At 41.8% G+C, this 22,718-nt stretch overlaps 1 protein-coding gene across 4 annotated transcripts in view; it reads right to left on the bottom strand.

Moving 5' to 3' along the window:
- MACROD2 (mono-ADP ribosylhydrolase 2) overlaps nt 1-22,718 on the bottom strand; it is a 1,283,788-nt gene that overhangs the window by 1,246,867 nt on the left and 14,203 nt on the right. For all 4 annotated transcript variants that reach the window (XM_034764159.1, XM_034764162.1, XM_034764161.1 and 1 more), the window contains exon 2: nt 21,736-21,852. In XM_034764159.1, the coding sequence (XP_034620050.1) occupies nt 21,736-21,852 (117 nt within the window). The remainder of the gene's footprint in view (nt 1-21,735; nt 21,853-22,718) is intronic.

Below are 22,718 nucleotides of genomic sequence, written 5' to 3'. Positions count from 1 at the left end.
TCACATGCGAGATATAGAGGAATATGATCTTCCCTGAGTCGAGAGGAAAGTACTTGAACAATTAATTTCAAGACAAGTTTTTTACCAGCTACACAGCCCCCTCCTTAAATACATCAAGGCCAAGTCAAACTGTTTACTTACTAGAAAAGAAAGTACAAAATAGGCTGGAAACTTACAAAGGCAAATCAGTTCTAGAAATAAGTTTACTTGCATCTGTCACATTGTATCAAGCTATTATAAATACCAATATTAGTCTTGTTAATATATTTGCACACAGACATTGTCAGATTTTATCAAGACCAACAGTATATATTTTGTATAGGAACAGCAAGTGTATATATTTCAAGATCTCCACTCCTCCTTGACTTCTTCATGCAATTCTACTGCCTTTTATTTAGGCAAAAAATTAAAAACTAGTCTCACACCTTCCTAATGCTGGATCAATCACTATACTTCTAAAACAATCATCATTTAACTCAAATCACATTCTGAAGTACACATGCGATGGGTTTTGTTGCAAGCTTCCCAGAATATAAGAGTCATTAACAGCCCTGGATTTAAGAGAGAAGATACATATATGTTTGCCTAATCATCATGACCAGATCTGTGCAGAGGAGAATCCTCCATGAACAGAAAGCATGAAGAGGGTTTTAACATCAGCCTTCTCCATGGTACTCCCTCCCCCGCCTTCTTCTAGCCAGGGGTACTCAGACAAAGCTTAAAACTGTAGGAATTTGTTTTATAAAATACCGTAGTTAATTTACTTCAAGATGTACCAATGAGAACAGATATACAGAGATGCTGATGTACAGAGCCCTCACCTCTGCTCACCATACAGCATGGATTCAGTTGCCCAGCAACTGTCCAGTCTAACTGAGCTCAGAACTTATTCACTTTTTTTTCTGGTTGCATACATCACACAACTACATCTGGATATAACAGTGAAATATAGACTGACGGCTAAAAATAGGTAGTGTTAACAACACAAAATCTCAGTGATGAGAGGCGAAGTGATGAAATTTATCTTGCCAGTACCAATGCGCTTTCTGAAATCGCTGGTCAGACAATGACTGACAGCATGCGGACCTCACCCTGTGAAGTAAAACATTGATATAGATCCTGTTTTGTCCCTGGTATCAAAGAGATATTAATATGACGAAAAGTACATTGAAATGGGATCTACTCAGACTGGAGACCGTGAATACCCTCAGCTACAGTGTGTGTTATGTGGTGAAGTCCTGTCAAATAATAATCTAAAACCATCTCTTTCTACACTTGGAAGCAAAATATAAACACCACAAGGACACACCACCAGAATTTTTCGAGCGGATGCAGGTGCAGCTCATGGCGAGCTGCAAAGTTTTGCACCCTGCTGCCGCGGACAACAATATTAAGGCCCTGAAAGCATCAGACTTAGTGAGTTACAGAGCTGTGAAGTCAGAAAACTTCACACCATAGCATAGGAAGGAATACTACCTGCAGCTAAAGACATGGTAAGCACTATGCTTTGAAAGAACGCCCCAAAAATTAATTCAGTTAGCACCATTATCAAACAGTGTCATGTTGAGTTTATGACATGGCCAATGATATCTTAACTCAATTAATGAACCGTGTCACTAGCAGTCAGTACCTTGCTCTGCAGCTAGATGAATACACAGTTGTGGCAGGCTTACTTTATCTTCTGGTGCATGTGTGTACATTTACGCAGGGGCAATACAGGAGGACATTTTGATTTGCCTGTCGCTGGCTACCAGAACAACAGCTGTGCTAGAGGCAATGATGGTCAGAGGAGACACACCCATATTAAGAGCTCAGTCTATCAGTGGCCCTCAAATAGCTCAGGAGGTTCTGATGACTTCTGTGGGACATGGCAGAGGATATCTCCATCTTTTCCAAGAACTCAAAATAGGGATGGGCAGCAGGATTTGCCAAGTCCTACAGGTCTTAATCCTGTCACTGTTGTTCAACATTTATGTGACACCTTTGTTCAATCTATAACTGGCCAAGTGATTATGCCTCTCACATTGGTATTAGGACCTGACCACAATGATCTATACCAGTTTAATCACCAGGATGTTCTTCAAGGGCAGCCAGCAGCTGGAGCTGATACAGCATACAACAGCATGCATGCTATAAAGGACATAGTAAGACAAGCACACCACAGTGTTGGCTTTCAAGTTCCAAGATCATTTTAAAGGTCCCGGTCCTTCAACTAAGAAACCCTAAATTCACTGGGGACTTGTGTGGTCAGTGACCACCATTAGCACCTGATTCAACCACAATATTTTCTATCTCAGAACCCAGTGTATATATCGTATATCCCCAGGGCAGAGCTTTCTCAGTGGACTGACTTCTGCCAGAGACTAAACTGAAACAGAGTCCTACTACTTTCAGAAGAGGTTTTGAGACCATCTGGTTTCTCACAATATTTTCCCAACAGATGGGCACTGTCCTTCACCTACGCTCGAGTCAGACCCCGCTAACATATGTCAAAGGATAAGAGCTGTGTCCCCATCAAGAAGCATTCTTTTGTACAACAACTTATGATAGAGCACCCAAATAATTCCAACTCGTGCTTTAAAAGTATGGTTAAACAGTTTTAATTAGTATGGATAAAAGTTAAAAAGAATCAACTTGAGAGGCAGCCTACTAGAGGGAGCCTTTAACACGGGTATAAGCATAGTGTGTTGAGAGCTGCGCTGCTGTAAGCTCTCTGTGTAGCCATTAAGCCAATGGAGTGTTTCAAACTATTTATAATAGATATCATGTATAACACCTCTTATAAGAATACTTAGATTCACAGTTGCATTCAAAGAGGTATCATCATTGTCTGCCAATACACGTTTTGGGTTTTCTGCCACCCCACCCCACCCTTTTAGTTTTCAAAGTATTTTAGGCATGCAAATAGCTTCATAAACACAAGTATCTACACAGATTACTATCTAATTTAGATCATGAACAATGAGAGAATTAAGTGTTGGAGTTAGGAAAGAAAAAGCAGACAAAACAAGGAAAGGGAAAAACTGCACTTGGAGAGCATTACTTAAGCAATGTAGATTACATCTTATGTTTCACAAGTTGCTTGTTTTTATGCTTTCCTTTTTTCTCTAAAGTGAAAAGGCACAAATTCAGGAGTAGAGCATATCAGAGTACAGATTAGTAGCCAAAAGTATTCCCCTTAGGAAGAACTCAATTTCCAAAACACCAATTAAGGCTTTATTCTGAATTTTTAGAGTTACACTTCCCCTCCACCCCCACTCCACACCCAAGAAGCAGAGAATATAAAAATGAACAAGAAGGTAGTCTGCAAAAGACAGATCCAAAATAGAGGCATATCTGGGTAGAAACATGAACAAAAGTATGAGTTTTTTTAAAAAATTGTAAACAATTTCCTGGTCCTTTAAACATTTGAGTTAAGAATGTTGTATTTTCCCCCTTTAACCAGAGTGTAAAAGAGCATAAAAATATAAAATAGTCTTTGTTTTTTGGTAGCTAAACTTTAAAACACACAACTTAAGTGATTCCTAACACAAAAATGCCTTACTACTACTACTCAGAACCAATAAAGCAGTAGATAGCACATCACAATTTTATACTGCCTTCAGTTTGAGTTATTGTATACAGCAGAAATGAAAATTAATAGACGCATGGGCTATTTGTGACAGGTGTAATAACTCCATTTGTCAGTACTAACAGGTGATAGGGATTCAGTATATTTAAAAAGAGGAAAGTAGACCCAAACCTGATTTGATGCTATTGTAGAGCCGCTTGTAAACTTAAGTAAACAGCAGATGGACTTCAAATCATCAAGTTCAAAATGGAAAGAATTTTTTTCAATTAGGTTTAGAATTGACATGGGAAATTCACTGCTGTGGGAAATCACTGCAATATTTCAAACAAGATTTTTCAAGGTGTTAAATCATTCCTATAAATGGGAGTTGAAGTTGAGTAATCTGTTCTCAGGAAATAATAAAACCACCACACAGAAAGCTGAATCAGCAGCTACCTGAAATACAAGTCAGAAACATGGTTCAGGGACTAGAGTCTGAACAGGTGACGGGGATCCCTCTCAAATCAACGAGGGGAGTTGAGGGTTAGAATGGAAAGTCACCCACTCTTACTCTTAGTTCTCAAGAGGATCCTGAAAAAATGGGCAGGGCCGTCCCTACCCATGCCGGGGGGGGGGGGGCGGGGAGGGACGGCAGCGCAGGGCACCAAAATGGCTAGAGACAGCCCTGAAAATGGGGTTGAGCTATTACACTGCTTCTTTTCTTGCAGATGCTGCTAAAGGACATCAGGATCAGGTCAACTATACCACAGTGGTACTGCTGTGGAAATGAAAGAATGGGGCCAGCCCGCTAAAGCTGGGCAGAAAACCCTTTCAACGGCTTTTACATTTGTTGTTGAGGTCTGAGGTGCTGGCAGCTCTATGTGGCACAAAGCCTTGCCCAAACAAAGTAAAGATAACCACTACTGAAACCCTGACAAGAGGACTCAAGATGTGTCTCCTTTCCTCACCAAAAGGGAGACTGATACCCAGTTCTATCTTCTACTGCAAGACAGGAGTAGTGGGCAACTTTACTTCCAATTATTCCTTTGGGATCAGTCTTTGCACCCTAGGAGCAAGACATTTCTCTTCACTCTCCCAGCAACTGAAAAAGAGCACCATGTTTTAGACAAAGGCAGCATAGCAAGATAAATGCAGCGATGGCTCACAAGAAGCATGTCACCATATGCACTGGCACCTGAGTCAATAAATCACATTTGAATCCCTCTTCCCCCACGTTAGTTGAAGGCAATTCACAGCCGTGCTATCTTCATATTTCAAAATAAATTGATTTCTTGGGAGGATTATGAGAAGAAATCAGGGTCAGTGGTAATGTTCTATAATTGGTTGAAGTCGGTGGGGTGGGGTGGGATTTTAACGTGCTCTGAAATGTCACATATTAGGAGAATTAAGTTATTCAATTAGATGGATCAATTATCCTATTCAGATAACTTGCATTCTTATCTTGCTTATTGAATATTAAAATAGTCTTTCATTTTATTTTTGGATGATGTCTTGTACAGCCAGTTTAAGATACCAAGTTCCATAAATTATTAATCCTGTATTTAGCCTTATATTTAACCAAATCTTCTCTTCTTTTTGTGCATACTTTTAGAAAGCTAAGAAGGCATGTTGCAAAAATCTGTTGCCACTCAGTACTTGCTTTCAAGTTTCCACCAATGGTAGAGGATTACAGAAGTGTAAACGCCACCTGAATGTAGCTTTCCTATTCCCTCAGAATATTCACAGGACTCTTGCTAGGTCTCTGACTTCATTTTCAGGCCTTAGAACAAGGCAGAACTCAAACACACAAAAAGAAAGATGGTTTGTTCTTGAGAACCAAAAAACCCCTGGCTTTTCTACAGAGTCAAAAAGATACCATGAAAACCCTGAATTTAGTCTTCTGAGGCTCAACTCAGATTTTATCTGGCTCAGAGTTGTACCAACATACTGTTAGGAGAGCAACAAAAATGGACTACAGCAGAATAACTATAAGGCAAACACAATGTTTTAGGGCGACCAGACACCAGGAAGAATCAGAGAGCTGTCAAACGTCTTTCCTATTGTTATTCCATTTCTCCCCCTACCCAGATAAGGGTACAAGGCGACTTCAGAGATTACTTTCATGCTATAGACAACCCCCTGGTTAGAAAAGAACCTCTACCAGATGGAGAGATAGGTTCTGCTATGCTCGAAATATGCCATTCCGAAGGGGATACTGTAAGAAGCCCAGGGAGGAGTCACTCATCTACTGTCATAATGATCCAGTTATCAGAGGTCCAAGAATAGGGACATGTAGGGGCAGAAGGGATCACAATGGGGACAAGCAGTGGCACGCCCCCTCTAATAATCAGAGGGGCTCAACTCACTCTCTCCCCCTGCCAATGCCAGAGGCGCTCTGTGACTCTACTGCAGCCAAGTGCTTGTTGATAAATTTATTCAGATGGTTCCATGGCGCATGGATGTTCATTGAAATACTGAATGTACTGCTGTTTATTTCTCTGCATATGATGTATGTGCATGTGCTGATATGATTTAATGTGCATACGTTTAATGTGCCCTGCCAAAAGCAGTTGTATTTAAATTCCTGCCCCTGCGTAGGGGAGCAGCCAATTATTACCTAGTGGGCTGGAGTGGCAACTGTTGAACCACTGTGCTGCACATCTCCACAGCCTACCTTTTTGTAGGGAAGTGTAGGGGTGAAAATTTTTCTAAACCAACCTTTACTCTGAGACAGCCCAAAGCCCAGTTACTCTGGCTTTATATAGGGCTTATGTAGATTCATCCTTGTCCTTCATTTCCTCACTGAACACCATACACAAATCCACCAGAGGTCCCCGAAAAGAAAAGGGGGGAAGCTAACTTAAATTTCTGGACTTCATCTAAAAGTAATCTTTAAGTGGTGATTACACCTAGAAATCCTTGGTTCAAAAGAAGCAAGTCTTAGAAAGCAATAATCAAGTAGAAAAAAATAAAAAATAAAAAAAAGAGTACTAGAATGGAAATACAAACTCAGTCCTTAAACTGCAGTATGTAGCCTATTGCTTAAATCAGCCTCTGTACCAGGTGACTGGAGGATGGTTAACGTAACCCCAATTTTTAAAGAAGGCTCCCGAGGTGATTTCAGCAGTTACAGGCCAGTGAGCTTAACTTCAGTGCCAGGCAAACTGGTTGAAACTATTAAGAAAAAAAGAAGAACAGAATTATCAGACACATGGATGAACACAATTTGTCGGGGAAGAGTCAACATGTTTTTTGTAAAGGAAAATCATGCCTCACCAATCTATTGGATTTTTTGAGGGGGTCAAACAAACATGTGGACACGGGTGATCCAGTGTTTATAGTGTACTTGGACTTCCTCAAAGTCTTTGACAGGTCCCTCACCAAAGACTCTTTAAGCAAAGTAAGCAGTCATGGGATGAGAAACCCTTCCATCTTACCGATCAGTAACTGGTTTTAAAAGACAGGAAAAAGGATAGGAATAATAGTCAGCTTTCAGAATGGAGAGAGATAAATAGCAGAGTCGCCTAATGATCTTTACTGGGACCTGTGTTGTTCAACATACTCATAAATGATTTGGAACAAAGGGAAACAAACAGTGAGGTGGCAAAGTTTGCCGAGGATACCAAATTACTCAGGATAGTTAAGCCCAAAGCTAACTGCAAAGATTTACAAAGGGATCTCAGTAAATTGGATGGTTGGGAACAAAATAGATGAAATTCAATGTTGATAAATGCAAAGTAATGCATACTGGAAAACACGATCCCAACTATACATACAAAATGGAGTCTAAATTAGCTGTTAGATCTTGGAGTCATTATGGATAGTTCTCTGAAAACATCCACTTGATGTGCAGCAGCAATCAAAAAAGCTAACAAAGTTAGGATCCATTAAGAAAGGCATAGATATCATAATGCCTCTATATAAATCCACACCCTGAATACTGCAGTTCTGGGTCACCCCATCTCAAAAAAGATAATAGAATTGGAAAAGATACAGAGAAATGCAATCAAAGTGATTAGGCATATGGAACAGCTTCTGTATGAAGAGAGAAAAAAAATGACTGGGACTGTTCAGCTTAGGGGGAAAAAAAAGATGACTGAGGGGGGATACAATAGAGGTCTCTAAAATCATGAATGGTATGGAGAAAGTAAATAAGGAAGTGTTATTTACCCCTTCACATAAAATACAAGAACTAGAGATCACCCAATGAAATTAATAGGAAGTAGGTTTAAAACAAACCTAAGGAAGTACTTCACCCACCGCAGAGTCAACCTGTGGAACTCATTGCCAGGGGATGTTATGAAGACTGAAACTAGAACTGGGTTCACAAAAGAATTTGATAAGTTCATTGAAAAATAGCACCATCAATGGCTATTAACCAAGATAGTCTGATACGCAACCCCATGATCTGGAAGTCCCTAAGCCTTCCCCTGAAAGTTGCTGGGACTAGAGGATAGAGGATGCATCACTAGATCACAGCCCTGTTCCGTTCATTGTCTCTGAAGCATCTGGCATCAGCCACTGTCGGAAGACAGGATACTGAGCTAGATGGACCATTGGTCTGACACAGTATGGCCATTCTTATGTTCTTATAAATTTAGTGTATTGCAAACAAATGGTGAGGACAAAAAGTTTGAGTGATTATTTTGAAAGTGATGAATGAGGAGAATCAAAACAGAAGTTAATGACATGTAAGCCTAATTGGGGGATGATCGGTTCCATACAGAGGGAAGAGGTTGCAGCGATACTTAGGAAAAAAACGAACAGAGAAAGCACCTGGGCCCAATGAAGTACTAGGGTATGCAGTGAAGTCACTGAACAGGGAAGGCATAAGCAGTATTTCATGAGTTTGTTCAATTATATTCTTGAGAACGGGTACTGGATTAATTGGCTTAAAAGCTTTGTGGTGCTAACTTTTAAACATCAAGGAGATGCTATGCAGTGTGCTATTACGCAATTAAGCTGACATCATATGCTCTGAAAGTATTGGAGAAGACTAGTAAGTGTGGAATGGTTGAAATTTGGAATGATCAGCTTGGATTTATGGCAGGAAGGAGCACAGTTGATGCTATATTTGCACTATGAATCCTCATGAAGAAGTCCTGAGAAAAGAGACGGCAATTGGGTATGGTCTTTGTGGACCTAGAGAAGGTGTACCATCGTGTACCAAGAAAACTAACTTGGTGGACTTTGCAGTGGAGAGTGTGCCAGAATGATATGTCCACCTTATCTAGGGTATGTATGATGAAATGACTATCAAAATCAAAACTAAATGGGGCTACAATAGAGAATTTCCAGGGAGCATTGGCCTGCATTAGGACTCAGTGTTGAACCCCTTTCATTTGAGGTTGGCATGGATGTGATGAGAGAATATATGAAGAAGATGTCTTGGACCATGCTGTTCACAGATGACAGCAATATGTGTGAGAGATTAAGACACCTGAAAGTCAGCTCTGAACAATGGCAACATAGTTTTGAGCAGGCTGGACTTCAAAGTGAACATTGGCAAGACCATGGCTATTATATTTGATGGAGGACTCCCCATGAAGGGGGCCATAGGCAGAGCGTTTAGGAGAGTGAAAATATTTAAGTATCTAGGATCAATGGTTGCTGATAATGGCGTCCAGCATTGTACTAAGGCTCCGTGGTGCAAGCAGCAGGAGCTGCTTTGGTTCGGTGTGACAAAAAGATGCCAATAAAAAAGTTAAAAAAAAAACTGTAGTTCAACCCATTTTAATATCCAGAATAGAGACTTGGCCAGCCACCAGAAAGGAAATCAGCATACTCTCTACCATAGAAATGCAAATATTGCAGTAGTCAAATGGTTGGACACTCCAGGATACAAAACAAAATGAAGTTGTAAGGGGCTTAGTGTGGGTGGCTCCAACAGAAGACAAGTTGAGGGAGGATAGGCTACATTGGGATGAGCCTATTCATACACTAGGAAGCCGTATCTATATGATGGCTTGCATGTGTGAGAGAGAGAGAGAGAGAGAGAGAGAGAAGCCGTGCGAGCGCACATGCACACGAACGAACAAAGGAACCTAGAATATGTGGACCAGATAATCAGTGGACTTCAGAGAGAGCAATCTGCCCAACAGCCTGACAAACAATCATCAGTTTTGGAGAAGGCCATAAAAGGCTCCAACCCCAGGTAGGTAAGCAGCAAGACAGAAGGTGGTGGTGTACCAGTTGCCATCAGAAGTCTATAATGACACCTAATTGGAAGAGTTAACTAGCGAATCCTCCTTTAAAAGTGAAACTAATCAAGATCAACAGAACCAATCTGCACTATTAATACCCACCTTTGAGATAAACCCCATCTGTCACTTCTCAAAAACCTAAGAGCAGGTTCTGGGTTTCAATCCAGACCAGTAAGGAGGTTGTGTCACCAACTGCACTGCAACTCTGAGTGCTTTAAAAGCTCTGCTGCTGTGGCTCACAACCCAGACACCAACAGCCAGCATACAGGTCATACACCTTGACTTCCACTACACAGTTACTGTTTGCAGAATGACCCCACCACTTCCAAATTTCCCCAAAACTCTATTTCTGCAGTGTCCAGCCTTCTCCTGGAACACTCACCAAATTTAAATTTGCTGCTCCTTTAAAGAGACAGAACAGCAGTTTATTATCTTGACTAGAGTTAACCACTTCAATTCAATCAAAGCACTGGGTTGGTTTAGATAAAAAAAGTACAAGTTTATTTAACCAAGAAGAGGTAGGTTTTAAGTCAGTTCGAGTATAATGGATAAAGATAGTAAAGTTTACAAACAAACAAAAATTAAAATATGCTATCTAATGGCAAAGACCTAACTTAACAAGCTACAGTCTCAGTTCAAGGTAGTTTCCTCACTAATCTTCCTTTTCAAGCAACAACTCACTAGCTCTTAGTCAGGATCCCCACAGAGTTCAAGGCACTGGTCTTTCTCATCTCCTCAAGGATAACTTAGGGGTCTCTGCCCCTCTCTTTGCCATCCAGTAAACCTTTAAAAATCATCTCTTGCAAAGTTCATTGACCCTGCTTCAAGAGGCAGGAAGGCTTCCTGAGGGTGCATCCTCCAGACCTCACTGAGACTGTTAAGAGATCACTTGCTCTCCTGGTTTTATTTGCCCACCATGCCAATACGCTTTTCTTGGTCTTTGGTCATACCTTGCTCAAATTTACATGCGAGACACATTCAAGCAGGCAGAATCACATTCCTTTGTCTGGGAAAAACTATCAATTCCCCTGACATACCTTGTTAAAGCATATTTTAGTCATAATTCCAGCACATCTGTATAATCCTTAGTGGGTTCACTGTACTTACACCAAACAAGAATACTAATGATCCATGAGTTAGTAGTCTTCCAGCAACATATTACATGACACCTTTTAGATACCAGTTATAACAGTGAGTTGGAATACACAGAGCCGGTCAGGCCAGCTGAAATTCACTGCTAGATACCAGGGATCCCCTTGTCTTTTGGAATTTGGTTATTCTTTGGGTCACAACCACAAAGGTCAGATTCTGTCAAAGTCAGTCTGCAAGCACATAGGGGAAATGGAGGAGGGGGAAGAATTGCAACTTGATGAGTGGGGTACCATTGAACATCCTGAAAATGCCTCCTCTAACTTAAACAGACAAACTTGTCTGACCACCTCAGTTTATCGGCTATGGTGGTACAGTGCGGGGGGGGGGGGGGGGGAAGAAGGGGGGGGATTGATGTTTGCCAAACAGCCAGAGCCAGAACATAAGACTTTAGGTGTCTACTCAGTCACCCAGAAAACAATTAGGAGCCAGTACAGATCCTGGTAATGTGATCGATGAATGCAGCACTGCAAAGTGAGCAAGCTGCTGCATCCTGTTCCAGCTGAATTGTCTAGACACTTCAGGTATTGCCCCACATAGTAAATATTGCAGCAACACAGGACAATAGTCAATGATTTGCCCAAGAAGTTTGTGTATGCAATGCAGTTTGGTTCTAGTGAATGCAGCAGAGGAAAAAAAATTATATCAAGCTTATTGGATACATTACTCTATTTAAAAAAAAGGCATGCAATTGTTGTGTATGAAATATCTGCAGTTGCAAATTCAAGTTTGTTTCTGCATAAAAATCTATAATCCAAGGACTTCTTCAGGCTAACTGGCAGAGGCCACAGGGTTACAGAAATCCCCTGGATCGGATAGCTACATACTAGTCCACCAAAGATCATCATGTAAATACCTCTAATTAAATCCTGTGTTGCACTGGTCATAATAATGATTGAGATGTATGGTATGGAAAGTGAGAAGAGTTATATGGCGCATGGGTGTGTAGAGATATTCTTCCCCGTCTCCCTCCATCCCCGGCTGAGTAAAGACAGGTTGCCAATAGGTAGACTGTATACTTCTGGGAGGCACAGTGGAAATGATGCTCATCTCACTCCAACTGGTCATGTGCAAATTCAGTACTGAATGGTTTACAATGGATGCCCATTCAGTCGGGGGGGGGGAGGGGGAATTGTTCAACAGACTGCAGAAGTTGCAACAAAAACTGCAGGAGTTTTTGGGTATTTAAGGTAAGACAGTGAATTTTTGAAACTATATCTGAGGTTCAAATGAACCTCCAGTTATTCCTTCAGTCTGTGAAGACAACCCACCAGCAGGCATCGTCTTATGAGAAACCAACCCAGCCATCTTACCCCCAAGTCTTTTTTGTAGTTATCTTGTAGGAGATGGGGAATGTTTTGTAAGTTATGTTTAGGCTCTAGAAAGAATGTTATGATTTTGTTTTCTATATTACCATTTGTTCCCAATATTCTTGCTATCGCATGAATCTGTTTGATAATCAACTTACTCTTGTTTTCTAAGGGTTGTGCTTGAAGTAGAATGGGAAACCTAAGTGGAATCGTACGAACTAGAGTAACCTATACCTTTGAGAACAGCAGATCTGAGAGTGTTCAGCAGAACAGGGTCTGAGAGAGTGTTCAGCAGAACAGGGTCTGAGAGAGTGTTCAGCAGAACAGGGTCTGAGAGAGTGTTCAGCAGAACAGGGTCTGAGAGAGTGTTCAGCAGAACAGGGTCTGAGCAGTCCAAAGGGATGCTCAGAGGACTCAGGGCTGGTATGTGCCTAATGCTAACACACACACACACACACACACCCCTACCTCAAGAGGCCTAGAAGGCAGTGCTGTATTGCCAAAGGCTGTTGGTTTCAGGGAGCTGAGCTGATCCATAGCAGGCACAGACAAGACTATTTCATGCTAAGGACATGTGGTAGCAAAGTGCCTCACGATCCTGGGTACCCCATGGAAGTGTCACCGCATCCAAAGAGAAGAAATAGCGTCTGAAACAGTGGCCTATATAATTTTTTTTCCTAACTATGCCAGTGGCAATAGCAACTTCACCAAGTGAGTTTAGCCACTACATGAAGATCCTATTCCCTCCTCAACCTTTGCTGAAAGCCTCCCATGTTCATGAGGCAGAAATACACTAAATTAGAAGGTAGCTTATGGACCTAATTTAGTAGACCCAGTGCACAAATTGTAACCGAAGTAACAATTCGGTCCCCTCAAGTGTTCACGGGTCTATTCTCTTCACATCTTGTTTACTGCCTCCCTGTGTAACCTTGCACAAGTCATTGATAATATTTTGCCTTTAGCAAGACAATTACAGTGGGTAAAAATAGCAAACACTTGTTTGAAACTAGATGAAGCATGCAAGTTACTCTTTCTTGGATAAGAAGTCCACTTCACATTTGCCCTTTAGAAATCAAGGGCCTAGTTGCAGACCTATTTTTTGCTTATCCTCCCATTAAGTTTAAATGGAATTAGATCACGATCACTTGGTCCAAGGCTCTCCTCTACAGCCAGTTCTTCTAGGAGGTCCTTGCTACTCAAAAATCTAAGTCTAAAATGGTACCAACTCTTGTTGGTTTGGTGACTATTTGGCAAAGAAATCTGTCAGCTATCACATCCAAGAATATCTGGGACCTACCATTACTAGTAGCATTTGTCCTCAAATATATATTTGGGAAACTGAAGTCTCCCATAATCACACAATTCCCAGTAGTATTTATTTCATTATAAATATTTAAGAGGTCTCTATCCATATCCAGATTGGATCCTGAGGGCCATTAGCAGACCCCAACCAACACCCCAGTGGAACGTGTTGGCTTCCCCTCCACAAATGTGATTTTCACTCAGATTCTATTTCATCCATACCATCACTTCTAACTTCTTTACAGTCTTCCTTATCTTTAACATACAATGCTACTCCACCCACTTTTACATTTGTCTTTACCAAACAGCACATACCTTTCAATATCTGTATTCCAGTTATGACTACTGTTCCACCATGTTCTGTTATCCCTATAATATCTGGTTTCACTTCCTCAACCAGTAGTTGTAGTTCATCCATTTTGTTACCCAGGCTCCTCACACTGGGATACAGACATCTTAGTTGTTTCTGCTTGACTTTACCCAGTTTCCTCGCCCAATGAGGCAGTCATTCTACTGCCTGTATCACATGCCTGATTAGGAGTGTAATGGTTATTGGCACTCTTGCCAGCCATTCTCCTACCCTCCTTTCTCCATTGTTGTATCCTCTTTTACTTGATTTTCCTCAAGCTCAATATCAGAATCATGAATGGAAATTACATGAGCATCTCCCAATTGTCTCCCCCAAGTTCCTGGTTTAAAGGTCTTTTAGTCAGTTGTGCCAACCTCTATCCCAAAAGCCTATTTCCCGCCCTACTGGAGAGTCTATCCTATGAGACCAGTCCTCGGTCCACAAATGCCTCTCAGTGGCTGAACATCCTAAAGCTCTCCTTATAGCACCACTGCCTAAGCTATCTGTTGATCATCATAATCTTATCTCGCCATCATTCTCCTCCTCTAGGGACACGTCAAATCCCACTGAAGATCAGCTGAGCCTCTGTTTCTTTAAGTGTCTTCCCCAGCCTGGTGTAGTCTCCCTGGATACATTCCAGCGAGAATCTAGTAGTATCATTTGTTCCCGCATGAAGGACAATCAGTGGATTCTCTCCTTCTCTGATTAGGATCTTCAGCCTCAGCAGACAGAACACCCTTCTATTCTCCGGATCACCTCCAGTGACAGGCCCCTCTGTTCTTCTTAGTAAGTAGTCCCCAATCACACAGACCAGCCTCTTCCTGGTGTTGGTGCAATTCTCCAGCCTTCCTCCTCCTGTTTTTTTCTGGCTGTAGCGCCTCGTCTTCTGTTCTCCCTTGCAATCTTTTGAGAGTCATTTTCTATCCTCTGAACTCTGGCGATCGGCAATGACTCTTACCCTCTCCTCATAGGACTGGCCGCTCTTCTCTTCTTCCTTGCCCTCCTGCCTTCTGTTACTGCCTGCTGGCCCCCTTCATTTTCTAACTCAGCAAACCTGTTACTGAGCTCTATTTCTCCTTCACTAGCTGTTTTTTTCCTCTGCCTCGTTCTCAGTCACATACTTCCACAGGCCACTTTCCTCATCTACCAGTCTACCCTCACCATTCTTCAGTCCAGTTAGCATCTGCAAGTCTTGACTTTTCCCTTCAGCCCCCTCTCACCTTCCCTCCATCCTCTGCTCAAATCCCCTTCAAAGCACATTCATAGTTTCTATCTTCATCTCCAAACTGGGTCTTCTCTTTCATCAGCTCTATCTTTATACAAACGAAGATCTTTTGGGGTATCTGCTCCAGGCAGCTTCTACATCCAGTCATCATTTTTGTCTCTTCCATTCCTTAGGTCACCACCACTGCTGCCTCTGTAGCGATCCTAGCCTTCCTCCTAAGCTCCTGTTTGGGGGAGAAAGCAAGTAATGTTCGGCCCCCCTCCCCCAACTCCTCTTAAAAACTCCCATTTGAACTCTCCTATTTTCAGGTCTATTTGCTGACCACTGTGCTGCTGGGCTGCCTTTAAAGCCCCCGCCCACACAGGGAAGCCTTTCCCCCTAATCAGGGCTCTGCTGTGATTAAAGACTCTGCTTCCCTCAAAGTACACTACCCCCACCAACCTCTGCAAACTGAAAAACAAAAAACCCCAAGCAAGCACAGTCAAGAACTCACTCACTGCTCCTAAGGAACAGAGGCTTGCCTTCCTTTTCCTCCAACAGCTCCCCTTTCAAACTCCCTTATATTCAGCTATTTGCTGGCTCCTTAACAGATAAATACATGATCCCGTTTCTCAGTTTAACACAACATGCCTTTTGCAGAAAGGCAAGTTGAAGATCCCCACCTTCATACCTATCTTATAAGACACACACACGTATATGCAGGAGATTCTCAGGTCATGTAATCTTTGTGGTCAGTTCTGTGCTATTTCCAGGTCACATCCCATAAGCTATTCAGTTGCTGCAATAGTCCCTAGGGGCCCATGTAGCCAAATGTAAATTAAAACATCCCTAAAACTGCTATAAATTGTGCCAGGGAACAGGGAGTTATCTGGACAGCTGCAGAACACAGTCAATCGCAAAAATGACATAAAGCCTTCTCTGCTGCCACCACTATCCCTACCCCACCCCACATTCCTGTGCTGAGCACAACTTGGACAAAAAAATGCCATTTATATAGTCCCTTCCAAAATGGAAAATCATTTTAGAAGTAACCCAAACTACCTCCACTCCCCTTTTTCAAATCCACCTCAATTCATTGAAAGCTAGACACAGGGACAGCTCTTCACCTGGCATAAATCACTGTGGCTTCACAGACTTTAACTCGTCTATAATGTACAGTGCTACAGTTAACAGCCACATCCCATTAAATCATTGGGCACATCAAACCACCATGAAGCCAGATTATCCCCCATTTCACTCTAATCATAAGAGATAAGCCACATCAGTCTTTTATTCCATAGATATATGCAGGATACCTCAGTAAGTGACAGTTATGGGAGCTCAGGTCTTCTGCAACTCGGGCACAACAGATCTCAAGTTGGGAGCTCAAAACTATTAGCCACTTTTGAAAGTTTCATTTATAGCCCTGAAAATAGACCACACCCCAACACAGCTGCAATCTGGAGTTCAGTTACCAACCTACAAACATCAAGGCAGAACCTCAAACCCAAGATCAGAACTTACAGCTCTAAACCTCATGAGTCGTGAAGAGAGACTTCTGGAGAAGAGTAGCTTCCCTACACAGTAGATTATTGGCTAATGATCTTTCTGGCTGTGGAAGTCTTCCAGCCAGCAACAAACCCAATGGTGGAAGTGTCATTCCCCAGAACCCAGACACCTGACTACAGTTGTGTGCACAAAGAAATTCCTCATCCCCAGGTACAGAACATATTCCCCACCGCTGGCAGCACAAAACCCTATGGCTATTTAATACTTCCTAATCACAATTCAGGGAATAGGAGAATTAGGGAAAAGGGCTGTGGCAAAGAAAAGTGTAATGAGACCATTGCAAAGAGTGAGAGTTCACAAATATTAGCTCTTCAGCATGGAGTTGGGTACTCTTTTCCCATCCACTCCCCACCCCACATCTGGGGCCAAATATTTTCCCAAATACGTTAGTCTGCACAAAATCAGCATTGGTGACCTTACTTAAAAGTCAAGTCTTATTAGATCATGTCAGTGAAACTACAGAGATATTTTGACCATTTTGTAACTGAAGAAGCAGCTTAATCCATTTAGGAATTCTAGAAAACAAATTATAATTTTAAACAGACTGAAGTGTCACATAGAAGTTATCACAATGAATAGAAATGGCTGAATTTAAGCAATGCAAAATTGACAATTAATCCTTAACTAGAATAGTTCCAGATGACATTGCCAGGATGTTTCTAAGCTAAAAGAGCAAAACGGATGCAAGTTTCAAAAAGAAAAAATCTCTTCTGAAATACGTTGGGTGTTGTTTTTTTAAATCTGTTGAGTCCATATTCTGTGGGCCATCTTAAATCAGAGAGTTGTACTGGATTGCTCAGAGGATTAGTAATGAGATGTATTGTTTCTTACTTTTGGGTTATTGGTTCAAATTCATTGCAGCGTGGTAGGAGAAGTTACCACCTGACAGCAGTTTTATGGCTTTTGCAAAGCAAGCTGGTGATCCCACTACAGCTCCTGGCGGACAAGTGTTCACACCAAACAAATCATAACTACCATGACTCAAGAGAAGCAGTGATTGACCAAGCACTGAATCTTAACGACCTTCTCATCCCTACACGTGCTTGGCAATAGTCAATATTATCACTGCAGGTGATCCTATCTCTGTCCAAATAACTTTAAAAATACTAGTTTATCTACTGTGGGGGAAAAAAAACTGTATGGGCTTTCACAGCATAGAAGACAGATGTTTTTATTACATCCTGCCCTTAACAACTACTGTATATGAAGTGAGTGATAACATATTAAAGAAGAATACACAGAATGGAGCAGTGCATTCAATTTTGATCATATCACCTTCCAAAAAAACAAAAACAAGAACACCCTGAAAAGAATAAGGTCCACACAAGGGCAAAGAGGGCTAGAGGCATGGCAGGACCTGTATGACAGGACCACAGACATTAATATTATTTAGCTTAGAAGAGAAGATTTGATTGTATGAGTAAGCTGCTCTGTTATTCCTTTTTTACCTTACCCAGTCAAAGGAAGTTCTTAAAATTAAATTATAAGAAAGTGAGAATAAAAAGGAAGTCACTTTACACAGCTTCTTTGTGGCCTGTGGAATTCACTGCTGCAGAAGGTCAGTCAAATACTATAGTTAGATCTCAGGAAGTAGTAACTAGCATCTGACTTTTGTAACAAGTAACTAGCACTTGTCATTTATTCAGCCTTCCCCACCAACACTACTCTGCTGATGATGTCAAGCTCATTAGTGAAAGAAGTTGACTTTCCACCTTGGCCCTTATCTACGGAAGGATCTTCTGAGCTTATCTGCACAACCTCCACCTTCTTTTCATTCATGCAACCACTTCGTTAAGCAACATGCTAACTGAGACAGACATGCTCCAAGAGTAATATAGAATAAAAATAGATGTAACTTATATCAAAGAGAAAAAAATGTGTTCATTTGTTGTTGCCCTTGCCCCTACATACTGGTCCATTCGACTGCAAACATCTGAAGGCACAAAACAGAGTTGTCTGGGAAGGTTTCCTAACATACTGCAGTATTACAAAAAAGTTTTTAAAATGCTGGAAGTGCCTTTATTTATTTGTTCCATCTAGTCATAAGCCACTCGCCTGCTGGTTATCAGGAAAGAATTACTGCTGCACACACTATGCAGCACAACTAGTCAGATGTATTTGGGTTAAAGTGCATGCTCATTTTCCTCTGAAGCATCAGGAATTGGCAGGATGATGAACCAAGTATAGTTTAAACCTATACGTCAAATCCTATATTTCAAATACATCTTATTTCCATATATCTAGAGCTTTGAAGAATCTATTACTCACGTACAACAAAGGGGGGAGGGGAAGAAACAACATTTATGTTTTAAGAAAAATTACTTTAAAAAACAAGAGTTCCAAGTCAGAAAAAAAGGTCCAAACTCTGTGCTCAAATATTTACGTTCAGAAGTACTACTTTCACATATAATCAGTAGTCTGCAGAATAGCATCAATGTATAAGTATTGGTGGGGGGGCTATACTACATACAGCGTGTGAACCACAACATTCGTAAGAAGTGTTTCTCTTAATATTTTCCACATTTTAAATTAATTATCTGGCTTATTGTCAGCCCATCTTTCTAAAAGGTTACTTTTCCTCCATAGCTTTTTTATAAAACAAATTTAAATGTAAGAAATTGCTGACATCTTCTCATGAATATACAATGTAACAAAAGCTTAAATAACAGAGTGGGGGAAATAAAGTGTTTCAAGCTCAGCTTTTGCCTTCAAGCATTTCTGTAGCACACTAAGCACTAACTGAAAGAAAGCAAAATCTGTGTTGTATAGACAAAACATACAAGAGAAGTGAAATTCACCAGTGGCATTAGCAAATCAGCTATGCTGTCTAACCTTTGTCAAGTGAGACAGTGGTTTCATGAAGTAAATATACAGAACAGTAGCATAGTATAATGCTCTCAAAAACCGAAAGAGATAGTGACATTAACAGTCAGCATTTGTAAGCCTCATTGACTTTCAAGTTTAGTAAAGTTCAGAAAATAGCTTAATGTGTAGAAAGGAAGAATGGTCTTGTGGTTAAAGCTCGAAAGAGTCCCAGCTCTCAGATTTTTCTAGATGAGCTTAGGAAAGTCAGTCTCCATGCATTCATTTCTCCATGCGTAAAATTTAGACAAAAGGACAGGAGAAGAAATACTATGCAGAGAGTAAGCTCTTTGAGGAAAGGACTGACTTAAGTGTATGTTCAATGCCTACTACAAAGGAGGCTCTGTATGTTACTGCAGAGATCCCCAAATTGTGGGGCGCACCTCCCTAGGTGGGCACTGAGGAACATTTGGAGGTGTGCAGTGGGGCCTGGGCCAGTCCCCCTGGGGGGCAGGGAGGGAGCGCCACCCAACCCAGCTCCGCTCACAGCTCTGATTCAGCCCCGCCCATGGCACGGACAGGGGGTTGGGGAGGGACACATCCCTGAAAAGTTTGGGGACTACTGTGCTATTGTAATACAGATTTACTCAAACCATATGAATATTTGAAAAATTTCAGCCTCTTATAGGCACCTCCATTTCAAATCATTAAGAATGGATTGATGACTAGATGGTATAGTCATCTACCCAGATAGTACTGGGGCCTGCAAACCTGTTGGGTCGCCGAGATTACCCAGAGTAGACTCCCAGTTCCTGAAACCCTTCTAAGTGGCTGCTTCAGATTCACATTTAAACAGAGACAGATCTTGTGAGAGAAGTTTTAATCTTCATATCTTAATACCTTAATCATCGTATTCATCCAGGTCATCACTGTAGCCATCTCACAATGGTTGGGGACAGAACTCTAAGCCCCATATCTATGGTTGCAGGAGAGCATAGGGTTGCCAAGCGTCCAGTTTTGGACTGGAATGCCCGGTTGAAAAGGGACCCTGATGGCTCTGGTCAGCACCGCCGACCGAGCTGTTAAAAATCCAATCAGTGGTGCTGCAGGTCTAAGGCAGGCTCCCTACTTGTCCTGGCACTGCACTATGCCGTGGAAACGGCCAGCAGGTCTGACTCCTAGGCGGAGGGGGCCACAGGGCTCCGCGCGCCGCCCCCGCTCCGAGTATCGGCTCCGCGCTCCCATGGGCTGGGAACTGGGGAGTGGGAGGCAGCGCGCACGGGTGAGAGCGGTGCACGGAGCCTCCTGCCCGCTCCCTGGCCTAAGAACCGGATCTGCTGCTGGCTGCTTCCCGGGTGCAGCACAGAGTCAGGACAGTCAGGGAGCCTGCCTTGGCCCCACTGCGCTGCTGACTGGGAGCCGCCTGAGGTAAGCCCACTCCAACCCCACCCTTGAGTCCCCCCAAACCTGGAGCCTACACCCCCAGCCCAGAGCCTGTAACCTCTCCTGCACCCCAACCTCCTGCCTCAATCCGCAGCCTCCTCCCACATTCCCAATCCCTCAGCCCCACCTCCCCCAGCTGCTGTAATCAACTCTACATAAACAGACATCTAGACACTGAAGCCAGTGCCCCCTACTCTTTAGGCAATACCCTATAAATAAAGCATATAAACACCAGCATTCCATAATTTGTATGGACCATCAATAGATTCTCAGGTGAAATTCAAGGCATTGGTTGAAACCAACACAGCACAAAATGATTTGGAACGTGGTTACTTGAGAAACCCCTCTCCCCATATAATACTGCCATCAATGCAATACGTGGAGGCTCTCAAACTAGATTTCTCCAAATCAAGCTGACGGGGGACTGCCAGCAGAGTGATTTTAAAAAGGGTCTTCAGTTCCACACCCACATACATTGGGACAAATCCTGAATTGTATGCTTTAGGAAATGCTGTAAAGTCCGAGTCTTTTAAGGGCATTAAGCCACTGGTATCTGTACACTCTAGACAGAATTATTGGAAAATTAGATCCATACTAGATACTGTAGATGAAACGCATTTGCAATTGACTAAGAGAACCAAGACCAAAATTATCTAGGCTAAACACACTAAATACATGAAAAAAGTGCAATTTTTCAATCCCAACAATTAAGAAGCCATTATGGATACAGAATTAATTTTTGAAGTATAATGCAATTAACTTAGACTGCAGATGATGTTACCTATATGTACAGAGAAATTATATATAGTTAATTTCCTTACAGGTCTCCACCTCCCAACGTGCTCTTTACATACCGTCACTTTGGTTCTTGCTTTTCATTTCTTCCATCCATGTTGGAATGTCTTTCAATGGAACATGCTCCCTCAAGTATTCTTTGCGTCTGTCCTCCAAGGTCATCTTCAACAGACGCTCTGTTTAAAAAAAAAAAAAAAAAAAAAAGGAGTTTTCTTAAAAACTTAATATTGTTGGCCTCAGCCAAATGGTGGCAAGTTTTGGTACCAGGAAGCAGGGTAGTTTTTGTTGTTTGAGAGGAATTGATGTCACAGAACCAGGTATAGTGTAATTAAACACATATTACTCACATCAAAATAGACCCAACTACATACAGGCAACTTTGGAAACCCCAGCTCAGCCACCACAAACAGCTGCTTCCTCCACTGTCCCCCCAGGTCTCCAGTCATCCTCTCTACCACGATAGAGCCTTCTCCTCCTGGCTCACAATCTACTTCCAGTCACAAACCAGAAAAACAGCAGCGGATGTATCACACTATACAAAACTGATGATTTTATACCCAGTTTTAATTTTTTTCAAATTACTTACATTCTTTAGGCGCTTAACATTTTGTTATAGTCTATGAACAACGTTGAAACTGCTCTCTTTACAGAACAGGCTTGGGAATACTTACCAAAGAGCCAGTCAACATATTTTGAAAGGAGCTGGTCAAAGCAAGTTATCTAGTGTAATAGGGTATTTTGGATAGTTTGGTTTAAGAAAGAAAAGTTTCATAAATTCTGTGTGTTCATATATGGCCATCAGTTAGATTCTAAGCATGTGGATGAGACACACTTGCCAGATACCCGCGAAATAACTCACTATAGTAACTCAGAGCCCTCCCCATCCAATGTCCAGCACGAGCCTTTGGAGAAATTTGCTGCTAGCAGTCGCAGATGGACTACATGCCATTGTAGGCAGTTTCATCATACCATCCCCTCCAGGAACTTATTAAACTCAGTCTTGAATCCAGTTAGGTTTTTTACCCCCCCCCCTCCCCCCCCC

Source organism: Trachemys scripta, chromosome 3 (genome assembly GCF_013100865.1).
Source record: "Trachemys scripta elegans isolate TJP31775 chromosome 3, CAS_Tse_1.0, whole genome shotgun sequence".
NCBI lineage: Eukaryota > Metazoa > Chordata > Testudines > Emydidae > Trachemys > Trachemys scripta.
Note: the sequence above shows the minus strand (reverse complement) of the source record. Positions and strands in the feature narration are given on the sequence as shown.